This window comes from Desmodus rotundus, chromosome 10 (assembly GCF_022682495.2).
Source record: "Desmodus rotundus isolate HL8 chromosome 10, HLdesRot8A.1, whole genome shotgun sequence".
Taxonomy (NCBI): domain Eukaryota; kingdom Metazoa; phylum Chordata; class Mammalia; order Chiroptera; family Phyllostomidae; genus Desmodus; species Desmodus rotundus.
Window position 1 is genome coordinate 19,564,002 of NC_071396.1, and position 20,766 is coordinate 19,584,767.

A 20,766-nucleotide genomic window follows, 5' to 3' on the forward strand; every position below is an offset into this window, starting at 1 on the left:
ATGATTTCTAAAGAATTTCTAATGAGAAATTTGTAGACATTACATGTTCTCCTTCCTTATTTTTTTAAAATCCTCACCCAAGGATATGTTTATTGATTTTTGAGAGAGAGAGAGCGAGAGAGAGCGAGAGAGAGAGAGAGAGAGAGAGAAACATTGGTTGGTTGTCTCCTGTACACACCCTGCCCGGGGACAGAACCCGCCAGGATGGACTCTGCAACCAACTAACCCCCCCAGCTGGTCTCTTTCCTTGTTGACACATGTAAACAGTGATCTGGGAATGGGGCACGCAGACCTCTGTGACATTTGTCCGAGAGCCAGGATGATCACAGCCCGCTGTTACATTTCCTACAAGAAGAAACCATGGTTTTCTCGTCTTTAGGGGAATTAGGGGCCCTGAAGAGTATGTAGGGGCCCTGAAAACCGCAGCATTTCTCAAATTCGCCTAATGTACTCTGGCAGCAGGCCTCTAGGGTGACCTCCAATGCCCCTGACCGCTGGTGTGCACACCCTTGGGGGCCTTTCCCGCAGTGAATTAGGACCGACATATGTGACCAACAGAAAGATTGCAGACGCGCCGGGTTGTGTCTCCCAGGCGTCCCTCAGGAAAGGGCTTGCGGCCCCTGCACTGGTGCCTTGGACTTCTCGCCCTTGGGGAAGCAAACGGCCATGGGGCGGGGACATTACAGCAGCTGGCTGGCCTGCCAGGTAAGTGAGCCACCTGGGAAACGCATCCTCCAGGGCAGTCAAGCTCTCAGGTGATCACAGCCCCAGCCGACATGTCCCCGAAACTTTCTGGGGCCCCCTGAACCAGAACTTGGCTCCCAAATTTCTGACCTACCGAAATCATGAGAGATAATAAATTATTACTGTTGTTCCGAGAGTTTTGGAGTAATTTGTTAGGTAGCAACAGATGACTCATAAACATACAAATCTCATTATAGGAAAAAATTATTTGTCACCATAATAGCTAACTTAATTTTAGTTAAGTATAAAGTATAAACTCTAGGCTTATAGGGTTTTTGTGGGGGTTTTTTGCATTTTAAGTATGACGTGTCTTTGTGTGGTAGGCTTACAGCTTTTATACAACTATTAAACCAAGACAGATTCTAAAGTAAAACCTAGACAATATTTATAGTCTATATTTCTAATATAGTCCAGACAATGTTAGAAAACAATCCATTAAAGTCATTTTAATAGAGGGTTGATCCGCTGAAATTAACTTGTCACTCAATGAGCCTCTGGCCCGGACAGTGCCTGAGATGTCGTCTTCTGGACCGTTCACTTACTTGAATAAATTACCATTTTCCTTTAAGTCTGTGTGAGGTGGATTTTGAGTGGCTTTCAACCAGGACTTTCGTGACAACTCGTGGAAACTTAAAAACCAGAGCGGGCACCCACTTTCACCCTCTCCGGACGCCGTGCTAGTCATACACACCCCTCCCTCCGCCAGGGCCCTCCCGCGCTCGGCCGGCGGGCGAGGCGGGGACGCCGAGCCCGTCTCGGGGGCCGCAGCTGCACTGGGCCCGCCCCCGGTCGCGCGTCCGCAGCTCTCGGAGTTCGCGTGCTGCCGGAGGCGCACGCAAACCTGTTCCATTCCCTTCTCTGAGAAGCCGGCTAGAACCCGGGCACGTGGGCCTCCGCCCGCAGCTCGGTCCCTCTGTGGGGCCACTGCTCGCCAGCACCCGGGGCACAGGGTCGGTCAGGGCCGATCTGCGCTGCACCAGCACTAACACTAGATGGTTCGCTGCCCACACACCGTAGCTGGCAGCCGCTCCCGCTCTTCGGCCCACGACACGTCAGCAAGAGCCTGCCTCGCACAGAAGGCAGCATTCTGCGTGACTGAAAACAGGAGGCATTCCCAGCTCCTTAGGCCTTCGCCTCCACGGTGCTAACCACCCCCAACGGGGGTGGCCTCGGAACGTGGATCCCAGCAACCCCTCCCCTCAGCCATCTGGAGGTTTGGCCTCTGGGAGAAGGCGTCGAAAAAGGGCACGCATGCTCAATGTGACGCCTCGCGCTACGCCTTCTTGCCCTCTGAGTGACGTAATAAGTGCATGAGATTCTGGGAAATGTAGTTTCTGAGCCTTGGGGTCGCTGGTGCGCCGCCCTCCTAGGCCCAGAGCGGGACTTCAGCTCCCGGCTGGCTGGCGGGAGCCGTAGGGGACGCCAGAGAAGGGGCGGGGCGAGCAAGAGAAAAGGAGGGCGGGGCCGGAGGGGAAGGCCGGGTGGAGGGGCGGGGCTCCGGCCTCCCGGCCTGCGAGCGGCCTCCTCCCGCTGTCCGAGGAGCTGGAGTCGCGGCGCTGGGAACCCCAAGGAACGTGCACCGCGGCGGCGCACCTTGAGCGGCCGCGAACGCGTCGGCAGCCCCAGTTGCAAGTCCCCTGCCCTCTGCCGGGACGCGGGAAAGCCCGGCGCGCGGCGGGGGCGCGAGGTGGGGCTGGCGGGGGCGGCCAATGCGAAACTGGCTGGTGCTGCTGTGCCCGTGCGTGCTCGGGGCCGCGCTGCACCTCTGGCTGCGGCTGCGCTCCCCGCCGCCCGCGCGCGCCTCCGCCGTCCACCCCGCAGGTGAGGGCCGAGGGGGCGGACGTCCGGGGGGCCGCGCCACACGTGCGGCCTTTTCCTCCGCGGGCGGCACAGTCGGGCAAAGCTGGGGGCGCTCTGGTCTGCGCGCGTCCCGCTGCTGTCACCTCCCGACTTTTCTTCCTGGCCCCGAATCGGCGCCCGCCACCACGAGTCCTGCGGCCGCCCCGGGCCAGGCGGGAGTCGCTCGCCCGCCGGGAGCGGAGCCTCGCGTGCCCTTCAGCTGCCAGCGGGCGGGCCACTGGCTCTCTTCCTTCCGCCCCGGGTTGTCGGTCTGGTTCGGGCAAGACTGAGTTCTTAGGTCTGTGGGTGGTGTCTCTGCGTGTGTTAGAAGGCGGCGTGGCTTGGCCTCAAGAATACCCCGTATTTTGTGTTCTCTGAAAACTCTGGTGAAAGTCGGGGAGACAAACCTGGACACGAACTAGAGCCAGGCGATGAGCCGCACCGTTGAGCCTGGCTTGCGAAGTAGTAACGCGGGTCCCGCGCAAAAACACCGACGTCGCCACCGTCGCCCTTAAACCTCCGCTCGTGGGAAGGGAATCCTGTTCCCTTTTCGGCTTCGTGACTGGGGCGCTTTGCCCGCAGGAGGTGCCCGTTTTTGTCAGGGGGCCCCACCGCCCAGAACACGACTTAAGGTTTCCCTATTTTTCTTCTTTTTTAAGGGCTTGCCCTAGGACCTTTAAAGAAACCTGGAAGGCTCTTTTTAAAAAGAGGTAATCGTCGTTTGTTTGTTTTTTAACTGTGGGGATTTTCTTTTTTTACCACTCTTCCCCCAGACAGCTGTTCCCTTGTCCAGAAGTTTTAAAAATTAGCATTGACTATTGATGCAGGGTGTATGCCTTAACTTTTAGGTAGAAATATAGAAGCTGATTCGGCAGTCCTCAAGGCAAGCTCATCGTTATCATTGCGGTTCTTTATTCTGGTGACAGTCTCTTAAAATCTTTGTTATTGGACAAACCACAGGCTCTTCGAAAAGGCTATTTGTAGCACCTGAATATAATGTAAATACTATTTAAATGATTTAATGAAAGTACAGCGGTACAGGGCATTTGACCTTTTAACAGGTTTGGGTTTTTGGTTTTTTGTGTTTTTGAAAACTGCACTGAGGAAAGGGTGCCCTATACAAAAAATGCTTTGTGACATTTGCTGGATTTGTGTTTTACAGGTATCTTTCTTTTTGTGTGTGATCAGTGAGCTCTCCTGGAACTTACCTGCAGAGAGTCCTTAGGGTGTTCACGACCTTAACCATCTTTTGGGTTCTATGTAAACAAGGGAAACCCTGTCTTCACGCTAAAAATGTACTGGGCCGCCGGGCAGTTTCTTGGTTTGAGATAAGTTTGTCCCACTCGCTTAGGGTTTGGATGATGCCTTCCTGTCATCCAGCCAGGCTGGGGGTGGGGAACTAGGAGGTGGGCCCTGGAAAAGGGACAGGGCTGAGGTGAGGACCCAGAACTAGTTATGTAAACTTGACTTGGATGGATATTGTACATCTGGTTAGGTGATAGAGTATTTTAATCTAAATAAAAGCAGACTGTCCTGACCTGCGTGGCTCAGTTGGCTGAGCGTCGTCCTGCCAAGCAAAACGCTGCTGGTTCAGTTCCCAGTCAGGGCACATGCCTGGGCTGCAGGCCCGGTCCCTGGCTGGGGAGCATGCCAGAGGCAACCGATCGATGTTCCTCTCTCACACTGATGTTTCTCTCCCTCTCTTTCTCCTCCCTTCTCCTCTCTCTGATATTTACTTTAAATAAATAAAAATTAAATTTTAAATACAAGCTGACTGTCCTAACTTTCCCTTTCCACTTTTAGTGCGTCCAAAACTGAAGGCAGTAGACGTCCTGTGATGGCTGAAATTCCCCTCACTCTCCTCCCTGCTGTGTTGTCACCAGGTTTAAACTAAAACATGGGGGCAGTTTTCATTTCCCCCTTGACACCTTAAGCCTAAGGGGAGAGATAACCCAAGAGTTTGTGAACTGTTCTTACCTGGAATTGACGTTGTGGTGTTTGTTTTTGTCCTCTTTTCTCTCCTGCCTCTTCCTCTGTCTCCAGTCTCTTTTAAGTCTGAGCAATGTTTTTTGAAAGGGAGATTTACTTTCCCTGAATTTTAACCAAAGGCCCTCTGACTTGCCATTGGTTCAGCACAAACTTGAGAGCCTACTCTGTCCTATTGTGGGTGTGGAATTGCAGCAGAATCAAGATAAAGTCCCTGCCTTCATGCAGTTTACAATTTAGAAGGGAAGACAGAACATAGGAGACGGTTATTCGATATCATAGGAGTAGTGATAAGTGCAAGGACAAAAAAGATAAAAAAGGCAGTGTAAGAGGCTGGAGAATGCTGTGCTGCTGTTTTAAATAGAGCGGTCAGGGACGAGGTGGCCGAGTGGTTAAGGCGATGGACTGCTAAATAGAGAGGTCAGGGGAGGCCTCTGAAGAGGCGACGGTTGAGCAGGGCCCTGAATGAAGGGGACCTGCTGTTCTAACGCAGTGACTCGCACTAAACAGCTGAACCCCTGTCAGGGACAGAACCTGGTGAAGAAGAGGCAGGTCTTGTGTGTGAAATCCATGAAGGTGGAGACAACCAGAGGACTAGAGAATATAGATATACAATATCTTGATTATAACCTATTAGTTTGGGGTGGTGCCGTAGGAAGAATATTTTAACGATTCATTTAGAAAAATGATGTCACCCAAAAAGTCTTCTCTGTCTGGGATATTTGGGGAAAAGCATATTCCTTCTAATGCTTAGAGTGCTACGTCTGGTGCGAGGCCCGTAGTCCTTGTGGTCAAGGTGCTTGCAGTCTGTCTGATTGAAACAGACTCCGGCAGGTAGAGGCCAAAGACAAACCGCGCTTGCTTCGCAGTTTTGCCTGGGGCTGGCTCATCCAGAATAATCCCTGTATACTGATCTTGTCTGTTCTTGTTTACTAATAAAATGATAACCTCATAGGGTTTTTATGAAGATTCAGCAAATAAAACAGCCAGGACAGTGCCTGATTCCTAGTAAACACTCCATGAATTTTAGAGAGGATGGTAGAGTCTTGGTGGCCCGTGCCTTTGCTGGTGTTGGGAGGTACCTGAAATTGGCGAGGGCATGCCAGTGGTGTGTATGATGATTGTCCTTATCAGTGGATCCTGGATGAACTTGTGTGATTTCCTCATTTCCAAGGTGTCTGCCTCTTTGTGATGGATGTCATCTGACAGCATGCAAGTCAGGGTGGCAGTTTTGGTGTGACTTTTAACAATCCTTGGATTTATTTAGAACAGTCAGTTTTGAAGTCAGTTTCCCACAGTCTTCAGTAAACTTTTGGGCATCCACTCTCAGTGCAGAGCCTTGCAGGCTGCCAGACTCGCAGGATACATTGTGTATAAACAAGACAAAGGGTGGTTGTCCTCAGGGAGCTTGGGCTTTAGTTCTTGACACTGTGAATATTTGTTTCTTGCTATGTGTCTGCCATCTAGAACAGTGAACATAGGAGGTACTCAGTAAATTGAAGGAGTGAATCCAGAGAATAAAACTAGGAGAGTATGAACGAATTTGTCACCTATAGATCATCTGTTCACATTTCATGATGACCTTATGTTTAAATTTTTTTCTTATGAAAGTAAAACACATTCTTTGTAGAAAAGTGTGCAGTTATTTAAGAAAAAACAGGAAGGAATTATCTATTAACAGGAAGAGATTTTGAATGCATATACATGTAATGTATGTTTGGGAAAAGTAAGTGTTTTTTAAAATTTTTATTGATGTGTAATACACATTTGGAAAAGGACATGTAGATGTGCAGCTGGATATATTTTCCCAAACCAAATACACCCAACATAATCAGCACCCAACTTAATCAGCACCCAAATTAAAAACAAGAAAGCTACCAACACCTAGAAACTCCTCTGAGCCCCCTTTTCTCACTGCAGAGCGGTAATCCTACCCTGCTTAATGGCAGAGACTTGCCTGAGTTTGTACTTTATTTAAGTGGAGCCATCCAATATGTACCCAGTTCCTACAACTCACTTGTCTTACTGAATATGACATAGAACAGTATTTAATAGGTTTGCAATGTAGCTTTAATGGCTGCATAGTAAGTAGTCTAGCGTATAGATACATCAACCATAATTTCTTGAGAAATGGAGAGTGTTTTGATGGTTGCCAGGTGGGAGGGGGTTGTGTGGGAACGGGTAGAGAGGTGAGGGATTAAGAAGTACAAATAAGCAGTTACAGAATAGCCATGGGGACGTAAAGTACAGTATAGGAAATAGAGTAGCCAAAGAACTTATACACATGATCCGTGGACATGAAGAGTGGTGTGGGGACTGCCTGAGGGAGTGGAGGGCACTGGGTGGAGGGGGGCAAAGGGGGAAAATCTGGACAGATGTATAGCATAATCAATAAAATATAATTTTTAAAAAAGATAGGGCAGCTGAATGAATAAAGAAACAAGAACCATGTATATGCTGTCTATAAGAGATCCACCTCGGAATGAAAGATACACACAGTCTAAAAGCAAAGGGATGGAAAAGATACTGCATGTAAATGGAAAGGGGAAAAAAAAGCTGGGATAGCAATACTTACATCAGACAAAATAGACTTTAAGACAGAGGCTGTACTAAGAGACAAAGAAGGACACTATGCTAAAGGGAACAATTCAACAAGACGATATGACCCATGCAAACATTTATGCACCCATAACGGGAGGACCTAAATATGTGAAGCAAGTCTTGATGGACATAAAGGGAGAGACTGACAGTAGTACAGTCAGAGTAGGGGATGTAAAAGACCTGTATGTGGAAACTTGTAAGACACTGAAGAAAGAGATTGAAGAGGATACAAATAAGTGGAAGCATGTACCATGTTCATGGGCGGGAAGAATTAACAACATTAAAATGTCCATACTACCTAAAGCATTCTGTAGATTCAGTGAAGTTCCTATCAAGATACCAATGGTGTATTTCATAACTAGAACAGATATTCCAAAAATTTACATGAAACCACAAAGCTCCCCAAATAATCCACAGTAAACTTGAGGAAGAAGAACAAAGTGGAGGAATCATGCCACCTGGTATCAAACTACACTGCAAGCCCATGGTAATGGAAACAGCATGGTACTGGCATCAAAGCGGACAAACAGATCAATGGAGCAGAACAGAGAGCCCAGAAATAAACTCACCCCTTTATAGTCAATTAATATTACCCAGAAATAAACCTACACTTTTATAGCCAATATTAACAAAGGAAGCAAAAACATATGATGGAGTCAGGACAGTCTGTTGAATAAATAGTGTGTGAAAATTGGACAGATACATGGAAACAAAGGAAACTGGACCACCTTCTTACACCACACACAAGGATAGACTCAGAACGAATTAAAGAGTCAAATGTTCGACTCGAAGCCATAAAAATCCTGGAAGAAAACATAGGCAATAAAATCTCAGACATTTCTCATAGCATCATTTTTTCTGATGTATCTTCTTGAGCAAGCGAAACAAGAAAAAATAAACAAATGGGACTACCTCAAACTAAACAGCAACGGAGACATTGGCAAAATGAAATGACAGCCCACTAAATGGGAGAACGTATTTGCCAATGATACATCTCATAAGGGGTTAATATCTAAAATTTATAAAGAGCTTATAAAACTCAACTCCAAAACAAACAATCCAATTAAAACACGGGCAAAAGACCTGAATAGACACTTGTCCGAAGAAGACATACAGATGGCCAGAACACATGAAAAATTCTCTGTCACTAGTCATCAGAGAAATGCAGATTAAAACCACAATGAGATATCACCTCACACCTGTCAGAATGGCTCTCATCAATCAACAGGTGTTGGCGAGGATGCGGAGAAAAGGGAACCTTCATGCACTGTTGGTGGGGATGCAGCCTGGTGGGAACTTTTCCCAGCATCATTTATTGAAGAGACAATTTTTTCCCCATTGTATATTCTTGGGGGTTTTGTCATAAGCAGTATGGAGTTTCCTCAAAAAATTAAAAGTGGAACTACCTTATGGCCCAGTGGTTTCGTGTCTGGGAATTTATCCAAAGGAACCTGAAACACTAATTTGAAAGAATAGAGCCCCCCTGTGTTTACTGCAGCGTTATTTTCATTAGCCAAGATCTGGAAGTAGCCCCAGTGTCCGTCGGTAGATGAGTGGATAAAACAAGCTGTGGCACGTTTACTACTCAGCCATAAAAAAGTTAGAAATCTTACCTTTTGCAACAGTGTGGATGGACCTAGAGAACGTTATGTTAAGTGAACTAAGCCAATAAGAGAAAGACAAATACTATATGATTTCACTTAGATGTGGAATCTAATGAACAAAAGGAGCTAACAAGCAAAATGGAGACAGACTCTTAGCAGGCTGACAGCTAAGCTAAGGGAGGGGGAGCGGTGGGGAGGTGGATTGAGCCAAAAAGAGAAAAAAATCTCATGGGCACAGACAACAGTGTGGGGATGGCTGGGAGGAGCAGGGGCAAAGGGAGATGGAGGGGAGTAGAGTAGAGGAGAGGTAAATGGTGATGGAAGGAGACCTGACTTGGGTTGGTGAACACCCAAGTGTGCAGGGGATGTGTTGTGGAATTGTGCGCCTGAAACTTGTATAATTGTGTTAGCCAGCGCCGCCTCGATAAATTCAATGAAAGGGAAAGAAGATTAGAGGAAAGTTAGAGCTGTATTATTCCAATGTGTATTGGTTCCTCAGTCTCAGGCAACATGAACCCATTCTTGAGAGCTAACAAAATGATTAAGAAAACTGTATAAGAAAAAGAGACAGAAGTGAGCCAAGGCAGGACTGCCGTCAGCTCCCTAAAACGTCTGTGGGGGTCTTGGAGACAGGTTCAGGGGGTGCCTCAGTCAGGCTGGCGCTGTCCGCTGCTCCTTGGTTGCAAATCTTGTGGGGACCCATGAGTGTAGAACACTAAAGTGCACGCCCGAGAGGGAAGGGAGGCGGGCACGCTCCCAAGATGGACGGCACACCCTCTGCCCATTTTTGAAATGGGATTGTTTGGGGTTTTGCTCTTGAGTTGTGTGAGTTTTTTAAATATATTTTCGATATTAACTCCTATGAGAGAGTTGACTTACAAATATTTTCTCCCACTCAGGAGGTCACCTTTTTACTGTTGATTGTTTACTTTGCTGTTTAGAAGCCTTTTAGTTTGATGTAGTCCCCCTTGTTTATTTTTGCTTTTCTTGCTTTTGTGTTTGGTTTCAAATACAAAAATTCATGAGCAGGACCAATATCAAGGAGCCTACTGCCTGTGTTTTCTTCTAGAAGTTTGATAGCTTCAGGTCTTATGTTCTTATCTTTAATCTACTTTGAATTGATTGTTGCGTATGGTGTAAGATAGCCTTTCAATTTGATTCTTTCGCATGTATCCATTTTTCCGAACATGATTTATTGAAGAGCCTTTTTCCCCATTCTGTATTCTTGGTCTCTTTGTCATAAATTAATTGATCACATATGTATGAGTTTTCTCCCTGGACTCTGTTCTGTCCCATTTATCTGCCTGTTGTTATGCCAATACCAGTTTTGATTACTGTCGCTTTGTAACATAGTTTGAAATCAGGGAGTGTGGTGCCTCCAGCTTCGTTTTCCTTCTCAAGACTGCTTTGGCTCTTCGGGCCTTTTGTGGTTCCAGATTTTAGGATTGTTGGTTATATTACTGTAAAAGTTGCCATTGGAATTGTTGGATCTGTAGTGTGGGTACATTTGGGTAGTGTGGACATTTTAACAGTATTTCCTATACAACCTGTGAGCACAGTATATTTTCCCGTTTATCTGTGTCATCTTCGATTTCTTTCATCAATATCTTAGAGTTTTCATTGTACAGGTCTTTAGCCTCCTTGGTTAAGTTTATTCCCAGGTATATTATTCTTTTTGTTGATGTAATATTTGTAAACAGGATTGTTTTCTTAATTCTCTGTTAGCTCGCTAATGTATAGAGATAGAACTGATTTTTGCCAGGGTACAAAAATGATTTTGTGTCCTGCAACTTCACTGGCTTCGTTTATGAATTCTAACAGTTTTTTGGTTGAGTCTTTAGAAACCTATTTTTCAGTGTATCTGGAGGTAGAGCTTCTCGAAAAGGCCAAAACCTACCATGTATGTCTCTTCTGTGAGAAAAGAGAAATGCGTGTAAAGTAAACCAGTTCAACAGGAGCAGCCTAGACATGGTTTAGCAGCAGTGGGGGCTGCCCGGCAGGGTGAAGTGAATGAGATAAGAAGGCTTTCCAGTTTACAGCCATAATCCATTGGATTTTCTCATGCCACGTGGTTACCTCCATGTTTACTTAGTTACTGGTTTATTTTTAGAGAGCTCTTGTGTAACCTGGAGTCATATGAGAACTCAGGGAGAAGCAGAGGCTGGACCGAATGACGAGACAGATAAAATTGGGAAGTTGTTCAAGAAGAAATTGTTCACGAAGATTTTGTCATCAAGAAAGAGCTGCATTATGTTCCATGTAACCCATTTTGAAAAGGTTTATTCTGATTATGCATCAAAACCAGGTGGTGATGTTTGGCATTTCGAAGGATGTTTCAGTTATTTGGGAATTTCACTGGTGTGCAGCGACCTTGCTTTCTGGTGTCAGATAAATGAGGCGTTTAGGTTGAATAGGCCTTTTGCTCTTCTGACCCTTTTGAGAAGGCATTTTGAAAGAGATGGAGTAGGTATCTAAAGACCTTTGTCTGGTGTCCGTTTTCTCTGGTTAGGGGCCTGAGGCACGAGGAGGTTGAATAACTTCTTAGCGACCTACCTGTGCAGGATGCTGGCTGTGCGGTCAGTGTCAGATACGCCGATCACTACGCGCGCCTCATTCCTGTCGCAGAAATGCACTTGCTATTAATACTTCTCCATGAGAACGCGGGGGGTGGGGTAGGGCGGGATCGCATTACAAATACTGCAGAAGCGTTTAAGTTACCCTTCAAATTCACCCTCGTTTAGAGTTAGTTCCAGCAGTAGGTCCAGCTTTCATTGTACAGGTGTATCTGAGGGGAAAAGTGTTGCGGAACCTTTAATTTAAAACAATTGAAGTGCTAACCAGCATTTTCAGTGACTCGCTTACCACTAACTCATCACTTGGACTGGTGTCATGGGGGAAAAGGTCAGAATTTAGACTCAGATGAGCCATATTAAGCTTTGCAGCTATGGAATAGAATAGCGATGAAGAATGCAGTTAGATTGCTGGGGTTAAACCATAGTCTGGCCATTTACTAGCTGTTTGACTAAGGGGAAGTTACCGAATTCTGTGTGTTTCGTCATATGTCTTAACAAGGAGCCCATCCTACCTACCTCACAGGACCGTGAGCCTTAAATGATACTCTACGTGCAAAGCATTAAAATCATACTCTGTCCGTGGTACTTAGTACATAGTAGGTGTTCAGTAAATAGGGCCTGTTGATAAGCGAGCTGAATTCATGAAAATTTGGGTTTACCTTCAAAATAAATTGTGCCTTCATAGAAGAATTTGCTTTAGTGCAAGATTCATGGTAGGGTGAGATAACAAGTGTCTCTCACCCATTTAGAATTGAAGTACCTTTTAAGAAACATACCTATTGTGGAAAATAAGGTATTTACACAAAAATGCCTGCATTCCTGTAATTGTTACAATGTAATGCCCTTAAATTATGCTATTAGAAGAATCTGTCCCCAAATTTTCTTTTTATTATTTTACTAAGTTCTTTGGAAAAAGGGATGTATTTTTGTTGTCTTTTCACTGAATACCTAGAGCCTGTGGCATATAAACACATTACATTTAATGTAGTAAAGATCTCTGGCCCTCAGTGATTTATTTTTGGAAACATTTTGGATCAATTCCCACCATCGGAGAAAGAAATGAAATGGATCCCTCATCAGAGCTATTTATAAGCTTGTAGCTTGCAAGCTTTGAAACTGGTGATAAAAAAAATAATAATAACAGGGACAAAGTATATTTCCCTTCTGTCCTCTTTCTAAGGACACATTTTTTAAATATAATCCTGACCATTAGACCTTCTGACAGTAAAAACTGAGCCATTCTCTCGTCACTTGATTTTGTTTCTACTAGAAATCTTATTTCCCCTCCTTTACTCTTTAGGGTATTTAGTAAGATAAAAGGTTTGCTGGCTGTAGAATTTATTGGCATTAGAAAGGGTTCCGCTACTTTCTGACATGGGAGTCTTTCAGCTTCATCTCCCAAACCTCATAACTAATGTGAAGGCAGGACTTCACCTTTGAAAGGGCATTTTTGTTGTTGTTAGTTGCTATTGAATGCCTGCTCCTTGCCTGGTACCAAACCAGGCACTTTATACACATTATCTCATTTAATTTACAACTCCATGAGAAGTACTATGATGCCCATAGCTTCATAGTTAAGGAAACAGAGGTTCAGTAACTTTTATATGTAACAAAAAAGAGCCAGGATTCTGACTTTGGCCCAGTTGACTTTTACTGCCCATTGTTCTGTAGTTCACACCACATACCTTTCCAGACTGATTCTTGTTGTAACCGTCTTGTTTGTTTTGAAGAATTTACATACTCACGGGAGCATGAGTACATACATATGTGTGGAAGACACCAAGGTGTTACTTCTTTTTGTATTTATTTGTGCTTTCTACAAACACGAACATAGGTTATTTTGTAATAAACATTTTTACGTTGTATAATGAACTTAGTAATTGAGACATGACATTTCTAATTTACTGTTCCTTATTTCCAGATCACTTGGCCCTATTTCCTCGATGGAAATCGAGTCACTATGATGTGGTAGTTGGTGTGTTGTCAGCCCGCAATAACCATGAACTTCGAAATGTGATAAGAAGCACCTGGCTGAAACATTTAGTACAACATCCCACACTAAGTCAACGGTAGGTTTTCTGAATTGGCACCTTACCTGATTTACTGAGTAAGAGTGCTGTAAAAACAATAAAAAGGAGAGAGTTAGTTCCGTAAGACCTCTTCTTGGACAGTCAAGTGTTAATTCAGACATGTAGTCTCTTTTGCTGGGAGAAATGGCTATTTTGTTTTTGCTTTTCCTCCATATAATAGAGTCGCAAAGTAAATTTAACCAATTTTAAGCCGCAGGATACTTGGGAGAGAACGTAGTCATTGGTTAACATACCTGCTTTTTATAGATCCCTTGTTTCGGGGCTTTTGCTTTGGTTTAGAATAGCAGTTCTGAAATGATTCTATTCCGGAGTACTCTGCCTAGACACATGTGTATCGAAATAGGCTTTTCACCAGCTTCACGGCGATACACTTAATTCTTTCAGTTCTGTGGTACTTATTGTGCCATCTGCCATGTGTGTGTAATGCACCGTGCTTTTCTTCCTGACCGCCCTCCCAGGGCGGAGCTTTGGTAGCACATCTCAGGTGGCTGGGTGACGGGGTTGGGAGCCCGAGGCCTTGGATTCTCCGTGAGAGAAGCATGGGTGGCTGCACTTCCCGTTCTGGGAAGACCGAGCGGATCAGCAGTGGAGGGCCTCTCAGGAGTGCATTACGTCGTCCCACTTGAGCCTGAGTAGCTGTACGAGGGCATTGCAGTTGTGCATGTTCTTGTCCCCAGCAGCGAGCATTTATAGATTGCTTATCTTGTTGATAGCAGCTTTCATTCCTTTTCAAGACAGATTTCTTCAGTTCAGGATCACAGTGGCAATAGAACCTGTTTCCAGCAAATGAAAGGCTCAGAATCCCCACCAGCTATCAGAACCGGCTCCAAACCTGCTCTTCCTGCATAGCAGGGGTGTCACGCTCATTCTCACCAGGGGCTGCATCAGCCTCGAGGTTGCCTTCAAAGGGCCGAATGGAATTTCAGGACTGTGTAAATGTAACTACTCCTTAACTAGGGGCAAGGAGCTCACTGGGTAGAAACAAGGTGCCAGGCGGATAGAATGGCCCAGGGGCCTTGTATTTGCCACCTGTGCTGTATAGTCTTTGCCATCTCAGAAAATAACAGCCCCACTCTGCCAGTTGCTCAGACCAAAAGCCTTGCTGTCTGTCTCGTAAATGAGGCGTAAGTCCCCTGTGTGAGGTCTTTAAGGATCAGTCCAGCCTGTCTGCAGAAATTACATTGGGAGAGGCCTATCGAATGAACGGATTTGTTATACTCAGGTCCTGGAAAGGGAGGCACACACGCCATGCAGGGAAGAGAAGTGTCTGGGGACTGGGCTCAGCCGGGAGAGAGTGAGGACCTGTGGCAAGGGACTTTGTTGGGGTCCGTGGTGGAGGGTGCCTTTGACCCGTGACCAATGGGTTGGAACTGCGCGGTTCCACTCATACGTGAATTTTTCAGTGACTGCTATAAATGTATTCTCCTTACGATTTTCCTAATAACATTTTCTCTAGTTGCCTTTATTGTAAGAATGCTGTTTATAATACGTGTAACATACAAAATCTGTGTTAATCAACTGTTTATGTTACTGATGAGGCCTCCCGTCAACAGTAGGCTATCAGTCGTTAAGTTTGGGGGGAGTCAAAAGTTATTATGGATTTTCGACCGTGCTGGGATCATGGACCCTAAACCTGCGTTGTTCAGGGATCAGCTATACAGGCCAAAGGTGCGAGGGGATCTTACTGTTGTGTTTGAGTGTCACTGTCACGGTCAGGGGAGGGCAGGAAGGGGAACCTGTGGCAGGGAGCAGCCCGACACTGGCCGCCTGGGTGGGTGGGATGCTCGCAGACTGGTTGCCAGGGTGCTGAGCCATCAGGGAGACAGGAAGTTTAAAAACTCTACAGTACAATGTTATCTTGGTTCTTGCTCTTCCATGCCACGTCCAGTCCGGCAGCCTGTCTGCCTGGTGCTACCCTCACATCATTCACTGCTGCGGTGAGAGCCGCGGTCCTGGCCCAGGCTCATAACTCTCACCTGGGTTATTGCAGAGGCCTGCTTACCTGAGTTTTCTGCCTCTACCTTTGTTCCCTTATATTTATTTTCCGTACAGCAGCCAGAATGACCCTTTCAAAATGTCATGTCAGCTCTCTACTTACACCCCTCCGTTGACTTCTTTTCTTGCTCAGAGTGCAAGATTAAGTCTATATTGCGGTCTCTGACCTCATCTGCATCTCCTTCCCCTTTGCTGGCCACCTGACCGCAGTGTTCCTGCCTCAAGGCCTTTGCCTTTGCTGGTCCCCCTGCCCATCCCACTCTTCCACCGGGTAGGCTCATGGCTCTGTTTCTTCAGGCCTCTGCTTAGACGTCATCTTACCAGACGCCCGCATTAAATAGCACCCACCCCTCTTCCATCTCCAGTTTCCCTTACTTGGCCGTATTTTTCTTCATAGTAACACTTAGTACTTACTGCCAACCAGCATGTGCACTATATTTAGTTGAGTGTTTATAAATGTCCTTCCCCGCTAGCATGTAACTTTTCGGGAGCACAGGGGCGTCAGCTTTTTCCACTGACACATTCCCAGGACTTCGAACCTGACTCGGCACAGAGCCAGACCCTCAGCAAATACTGGGGGACCGACTCAGAACTGGCTGTGAAGAATACGGTTAACACTCAGGGGCTCACCAGCAGTTTACTTGCCATCAGGGCATTCTTGCTTTAAATTTAGTAAGTTTGGTGATTTGTTTATTAAAATGATGAGATATCTGTATAAAAATGGGTATTAGCCAAAATAACTTTCCAAGGCAGAGTAATTTTGTGGCTCTAGTGAGAGTATTTAAGATGGAGTAAAAAAAAAAATTTGGTAAATATCTGCAATAATTAGCAAATTTATTCATTTCTAAATGCTATTTGTTTATGAAAGGTGTTCTACCTTAATTGGGCCTTAGTAGAAGTGTTTGCATTTCTGTGGCTATGGTTTACTTCCAAATCTTGGATTTCGCTGAGGAAGCCAGACTCAGCGTATATTTCAGGTACCTTATTTAATTGAAACCCTTTGTAACAAAACCATAAGTTGTCAATTTTCACAAGTATTTAATAGTGTCTTCTGTATAAGGTGGTATACAATGTGTGGTAGAATACAAAGATAGATACAATGTAACCTGAGCCTTTTTGGGGACTAGTTTAGAAGGAAATAGATTTAAAAGTGTAATTAAGTGTTGTAATGTGTTGTAATATACATAGGTGTAAAATAGCCGGGAGAGTTTGGGAAACTCCAGGCAGTTGTGCGTAATTGGAGCCCAGGGGTTACAGGGAAGGGGTGAGGGCATTTGTGAATGAGTGTGCAGTAGAGCGCTAGAAGGGAAAGGAGGAGGGCAGAGAGACAGCGGTAGAAAGAGAGGAGGGGGAAGGGGTGTAACTGAGAGGGGCTGTGATCAGATCATGAACTGCTAAGCGGCTGGACTCAGTGGCGGCTGAACTCAGTGGCAGCGTTAGGAGAAAATGAGGTCATTGGGTGTGGAAAGAGGAGGAGGAGTCTGGGATGATAGCTAGCTTTCCGACTTGGAGAGCGGTGAAGTCACCGGTCAAGACCAGAACTGCCGGATGGGGGGAGCGGGTTCATGGGAAGGATCTCAGTTGTGGATATCTGGAGTTGGAGGCACCTGCAGACAGTGGTGTGTTGGTGGGCATTTACCAGCTGGCCCTGCGAAGAGAAGCATGTTTATGTGTAGGTGCTGCTTACAAGCTTTGTCGATACAAAGGCTGTGCGGCACCTAATTGACAGAACAGCGTGCAGTGCCTTTACTGTAAAGTCCACACGGCCCGTTGACTCTCACAGAATGCTTTCATTGCCTGCTAGACTTTTGTGTCCGTAACCCACTTATAGTTGCAGTTGACAAGAGTGTAGTTCTGACATAAATGTTTCCTTTCAGTTGAAAAGTAAGCCTAAAGTGACAGCTTTACTCGTAGTCAGTGAAGTGAGTGACTTCTTTGCTGAATCAGAGTAGTTCCTCAGTTTTTGTCCTGTTCACAGTGGAACGGCGGCAGTCACATCACATTGTAAGTTTAACCTGCATTATTAACATTTTCTCTATCACTTTAAGTTTAGAGAGGCAACAAAACCATAAATCAAACCCTGCTCGGTAGTGTTGGCCGGTTTCCCTGGTGTGGGCACTGCCACCAGGGCCAGTGTCCAGCACGTGATCCGACGCCACTGAGCGGAGCTTGGGAGGACAGTCAGGGGCGTACTGCGGTACTCTCTCCTCCGTACAGGTCTGATGGGCGTAGAAAACAGCAAGAGCAGAGGTACTGGTGAAATGATTAAGACATGATTAATTTGAATATTCATTTCCCTTGTTATTAGTAATATATTTAATTGCAAGTTTATGTAATTTAATTCTTAATAAAGGTTGTGCCTAATAACCAGCTCACTAAATAAATAAATAAATAAATAAATAACCGGCTCGCAGAATCCCTGAGAACCCAGCAGCTTGCTCTCACGAGCCAGTAGGAGCAGGCCGCGGCACACAGCTCTTGGTGGGCCATCTAGGCGAAGACATCCAATGAGCTAATGGATCTTTTCCTTAGAGGATGGGCCCAGGTGAGAGGTGCAATTCAGGAATCATTCCCAAGCCAGTTGAAGCCTTGGGAATAAATACTGTCCAAGAAGAACAAGTGAAAAGCTATTCCAGGCCAAAGCCCTGGAGTCCTGTCCACTCTTAACGGACCAGCTCGGGGAGAAGAGCCAGTGGTGCCAACTGGGCAGGCCCCGTAAAGAAGGGAAGACAGCATTGTAAGGAGACTTAGTGCTGTTGAGCCAGGGTCTGCTGGTTTAGTAGCAGGTCAGTGGCTACATTGGTGGCAGATGTCCCAGAGGAAGTGGTGGATATTGAAGCTGAAATTTCTGTCTTATGAAATGAGTAGGGAATGAGAAACTAGAGGCTGCAAGTTTAGTTAATTCTTTTGTAGCATTTCACTGTAAAGGAACGGGTGGGGACAAGGAAGGACAGTAGGTAAATGGAAATTGATGTCGGTACTTCGCCATTTTTATAAAGTGCGGGGAAGGAGCCATGGGTTCCAGGGAACCAGTGAGGTGAGGTCCAGGGGAGGAGAGAGCAGCCTCTCGGGGAGAAAGACTAGTCTTGAGCAAAAGGAACCCCTTCTGAAGCCGGAGACAGCAAGTAGAGAAGACTGCAGACAGAAACAGGTTTTCACCTGTGGGCGTGAGGAGTTGACTTTGCTGTAGTTTGCTTTGTAGTGGTGCGAGCTTTTGCTGGTGGCCAGGCCAGACGCGATCCCACTTGCTTACTACACGCAGGACTGCAGCGGAGGGCTCATGCGTAAGTCACTTGGTGGTTAGCAGCTTTGCATTTGCTTGTTCCCTCTTTTTGCCAGACTAGAAGTGTGAAGTTAGAATTAATGCTAATGAATACTGTGTCTCAAAGTAAAAACTCCGAAGTGGGTGTGAGGAAACACGCGTGCACCGGGTGGGCATCAGTGACCACTGTTAACGCCGCACCTCTCTCTCAGCGTGCTCGTGAAGTTCATAATAGGTGCTCGTGGCTGTGACGTGCCTGTGGAGGACCGGGAAGACCCTTACTCCTGCAGACTGCTCAACATCACGAACCCAGGTGAGTGTCCTCTCGTCCCCCCTGTGACCACCTTATGCAGGTTCCATGTTGAGGAAAAGTTGGCTGAACTGAATAGTATGGTGTCTGTTTTTAGCAGATGGAAATGGAGCTTTCCTCAAAATTTATCTTTCATCCTTTTAACAGCTTGACGGATCCCTGCGGATATCCGTGAAGATTCTTTACAGATACGTGTAATTTCAGGGTCCAGAAGGGTTTATTTTTCAGTGGTTTGAGCGCATCTGGAAATTCCTCATGCAGAGATAAATCCTCAGTTACTGAATTTTGAACTTTTACAAACCTGCTGATTCCACCAGCCTGTTGATTTGTAATAGCCTCGATACAAATGTGAATCCACTCTCTCATGGGATTATTGCCTGAGCTTCTACAAAAGAAACAAAGAGTAAAAAATTAAAAGCACGACTAGTACTTTTTTATTTCTCACAGTTAGAAGCTTGTGTGAGTTCCGATGGGAATGAAGAAGGATGGACCTAAGGGGCTTCTGTATGTTACTAGGGAACCCATTTTAGGAAGTCGGTAACTCTGTAACCGTCTCTCTTGGTTTATTAGCATTTCCTACAGGAGAAACTCCCAGAAACTCAGTTCTTCTTGCTGACGCAGTACGGAATTACAGATCAGCAAGCCTACTAGCACGTGAGCAAAGTTTTTTAGTGCTAAGTTCTAATGAGAAAGCAAAAGCAAGGGTGGCCAGGAGCCAGGTGGTCAAAAAGTGGTGGCAGGGGTCCCCTTGTGTAGCAAAAGATCCAAGAGAGATGAGTCCTTTGCCCTGAGGACTTGTGTAGTTGGTGGGATGGGGGTGAAGAAGTTTCGTATTGATTGACAGGTAGAGGTGGTGCCAGCTGTCCTGGGAATCTGTGACTACTCAAACGTAGGTGTGGGTGGGGTCTGTTACCCCGAATCCCCATCTTGCTCCAGGCTCTATTGGTTCATTTTGTATACGAGATGGGAGGTGGGCAGTTAACTAAAGTTGTTTTGGGGACTTTTCTTTGGGCACTGTAGACCCCCCCCTCCCCCTTCCAGGCCTTGGGATGAATACACAGGCTCAAGATTATCCTTTTTCCAGCTAGGGGAGGTGATACACACAGACTTTCAAGGCCCCCCCCCCCCCCACACACACACACGCTATCTTGTTGTTCGGAGTGCCTGGCAGCCTTACCGATCCAGGCTCAGGACAACTGAGCCGAGGGGTGCCTTTGCCTCTAGCCTCCTGTATTAAGTTCTCTGTTAGACTGCAGTGGCCAGGGCCCTGCCTTTATTTCTCCTCTGGCCGCTCGCTCCTAGCTGCTGCCGGTTACATTTCTAATGAGATTAAACTTTTCAAAATCTTAAATGTGAGAGTTATGACTTCTGGTATTTTGAGATTGGTGAGAGCTAGGTATTAATTATACATACGCCTCACTTTTCTAGACAGTGCTAGTATAGCGGCGTGGGGTCTGCAGTCCGGCTTCTTGGCTTTAGACCTAGGCTCTGCCATTTTCCAGCGCTGTGACCTTCCATCAGCCATTTGCCCCTCTTTTATCATCTGTCAGCCGAGGATAAGAGTACTTACCTCAGGGATTGACGCAAGGATGAAATAAGTTTGATGCACGTAAAATACAGGGTGGAGCAAAAGCAGGTTTACAGTTGTGAGTGCATGAAATACAGAGTTCATTCTTGTATTATCTATTAATTACTGTTGCTGTGGCCAGCTAGCTCAGTTAGAGTATTTTCGTCATACGCCAAGGTTGCAGGCTCGATCCCT

The 20,766-nt window shown here is 46.0% G+C and overlaps 1 protein-coding gene across 4 annotated transcripts in view; it reads left to right on the forward strand.

The window, feature by feature from the left end:
* The first annotated feature begins 2,220 nt into the window (after window positions 1–2,220).
* B3GALNT2 (beta-1,3-N-acetylgalactosaminyltransferase 2) overlaps window positions 2,221–20,766 on the forward strand; it is a 54,098-nt gene continuing 35,552 nt past the window's right edge. For 3 of the 4 annotated variants that reach the window (XM_053913424.2, XM_053913423.2, XM_053913422.2), the window contains exons 1-4: window positions 2,221–2,565; window positions 3,243–3,293; window positions 13,269–13,416; window positions 18,907–19,007. In XM_053913424.2, the coding sequence (XP_053769399.1) occupies window positions 2,454–2,565; window positions 3,243–3,293; window positions 13,269–13,416; window positions 18,907–19,007 (412 nt within the window). In that variant the 5' untranslated portion in view covers window positions 2,221–2,453. The remainder of the gene's footprint in view (window positions 2,566–3,242; window positions 3,294–13,268; window positions 13,417–18,906; window positions 19,008–20,766) is intronic. The other variant, XM_053913425.2, reaches the window with a different exon arrangement.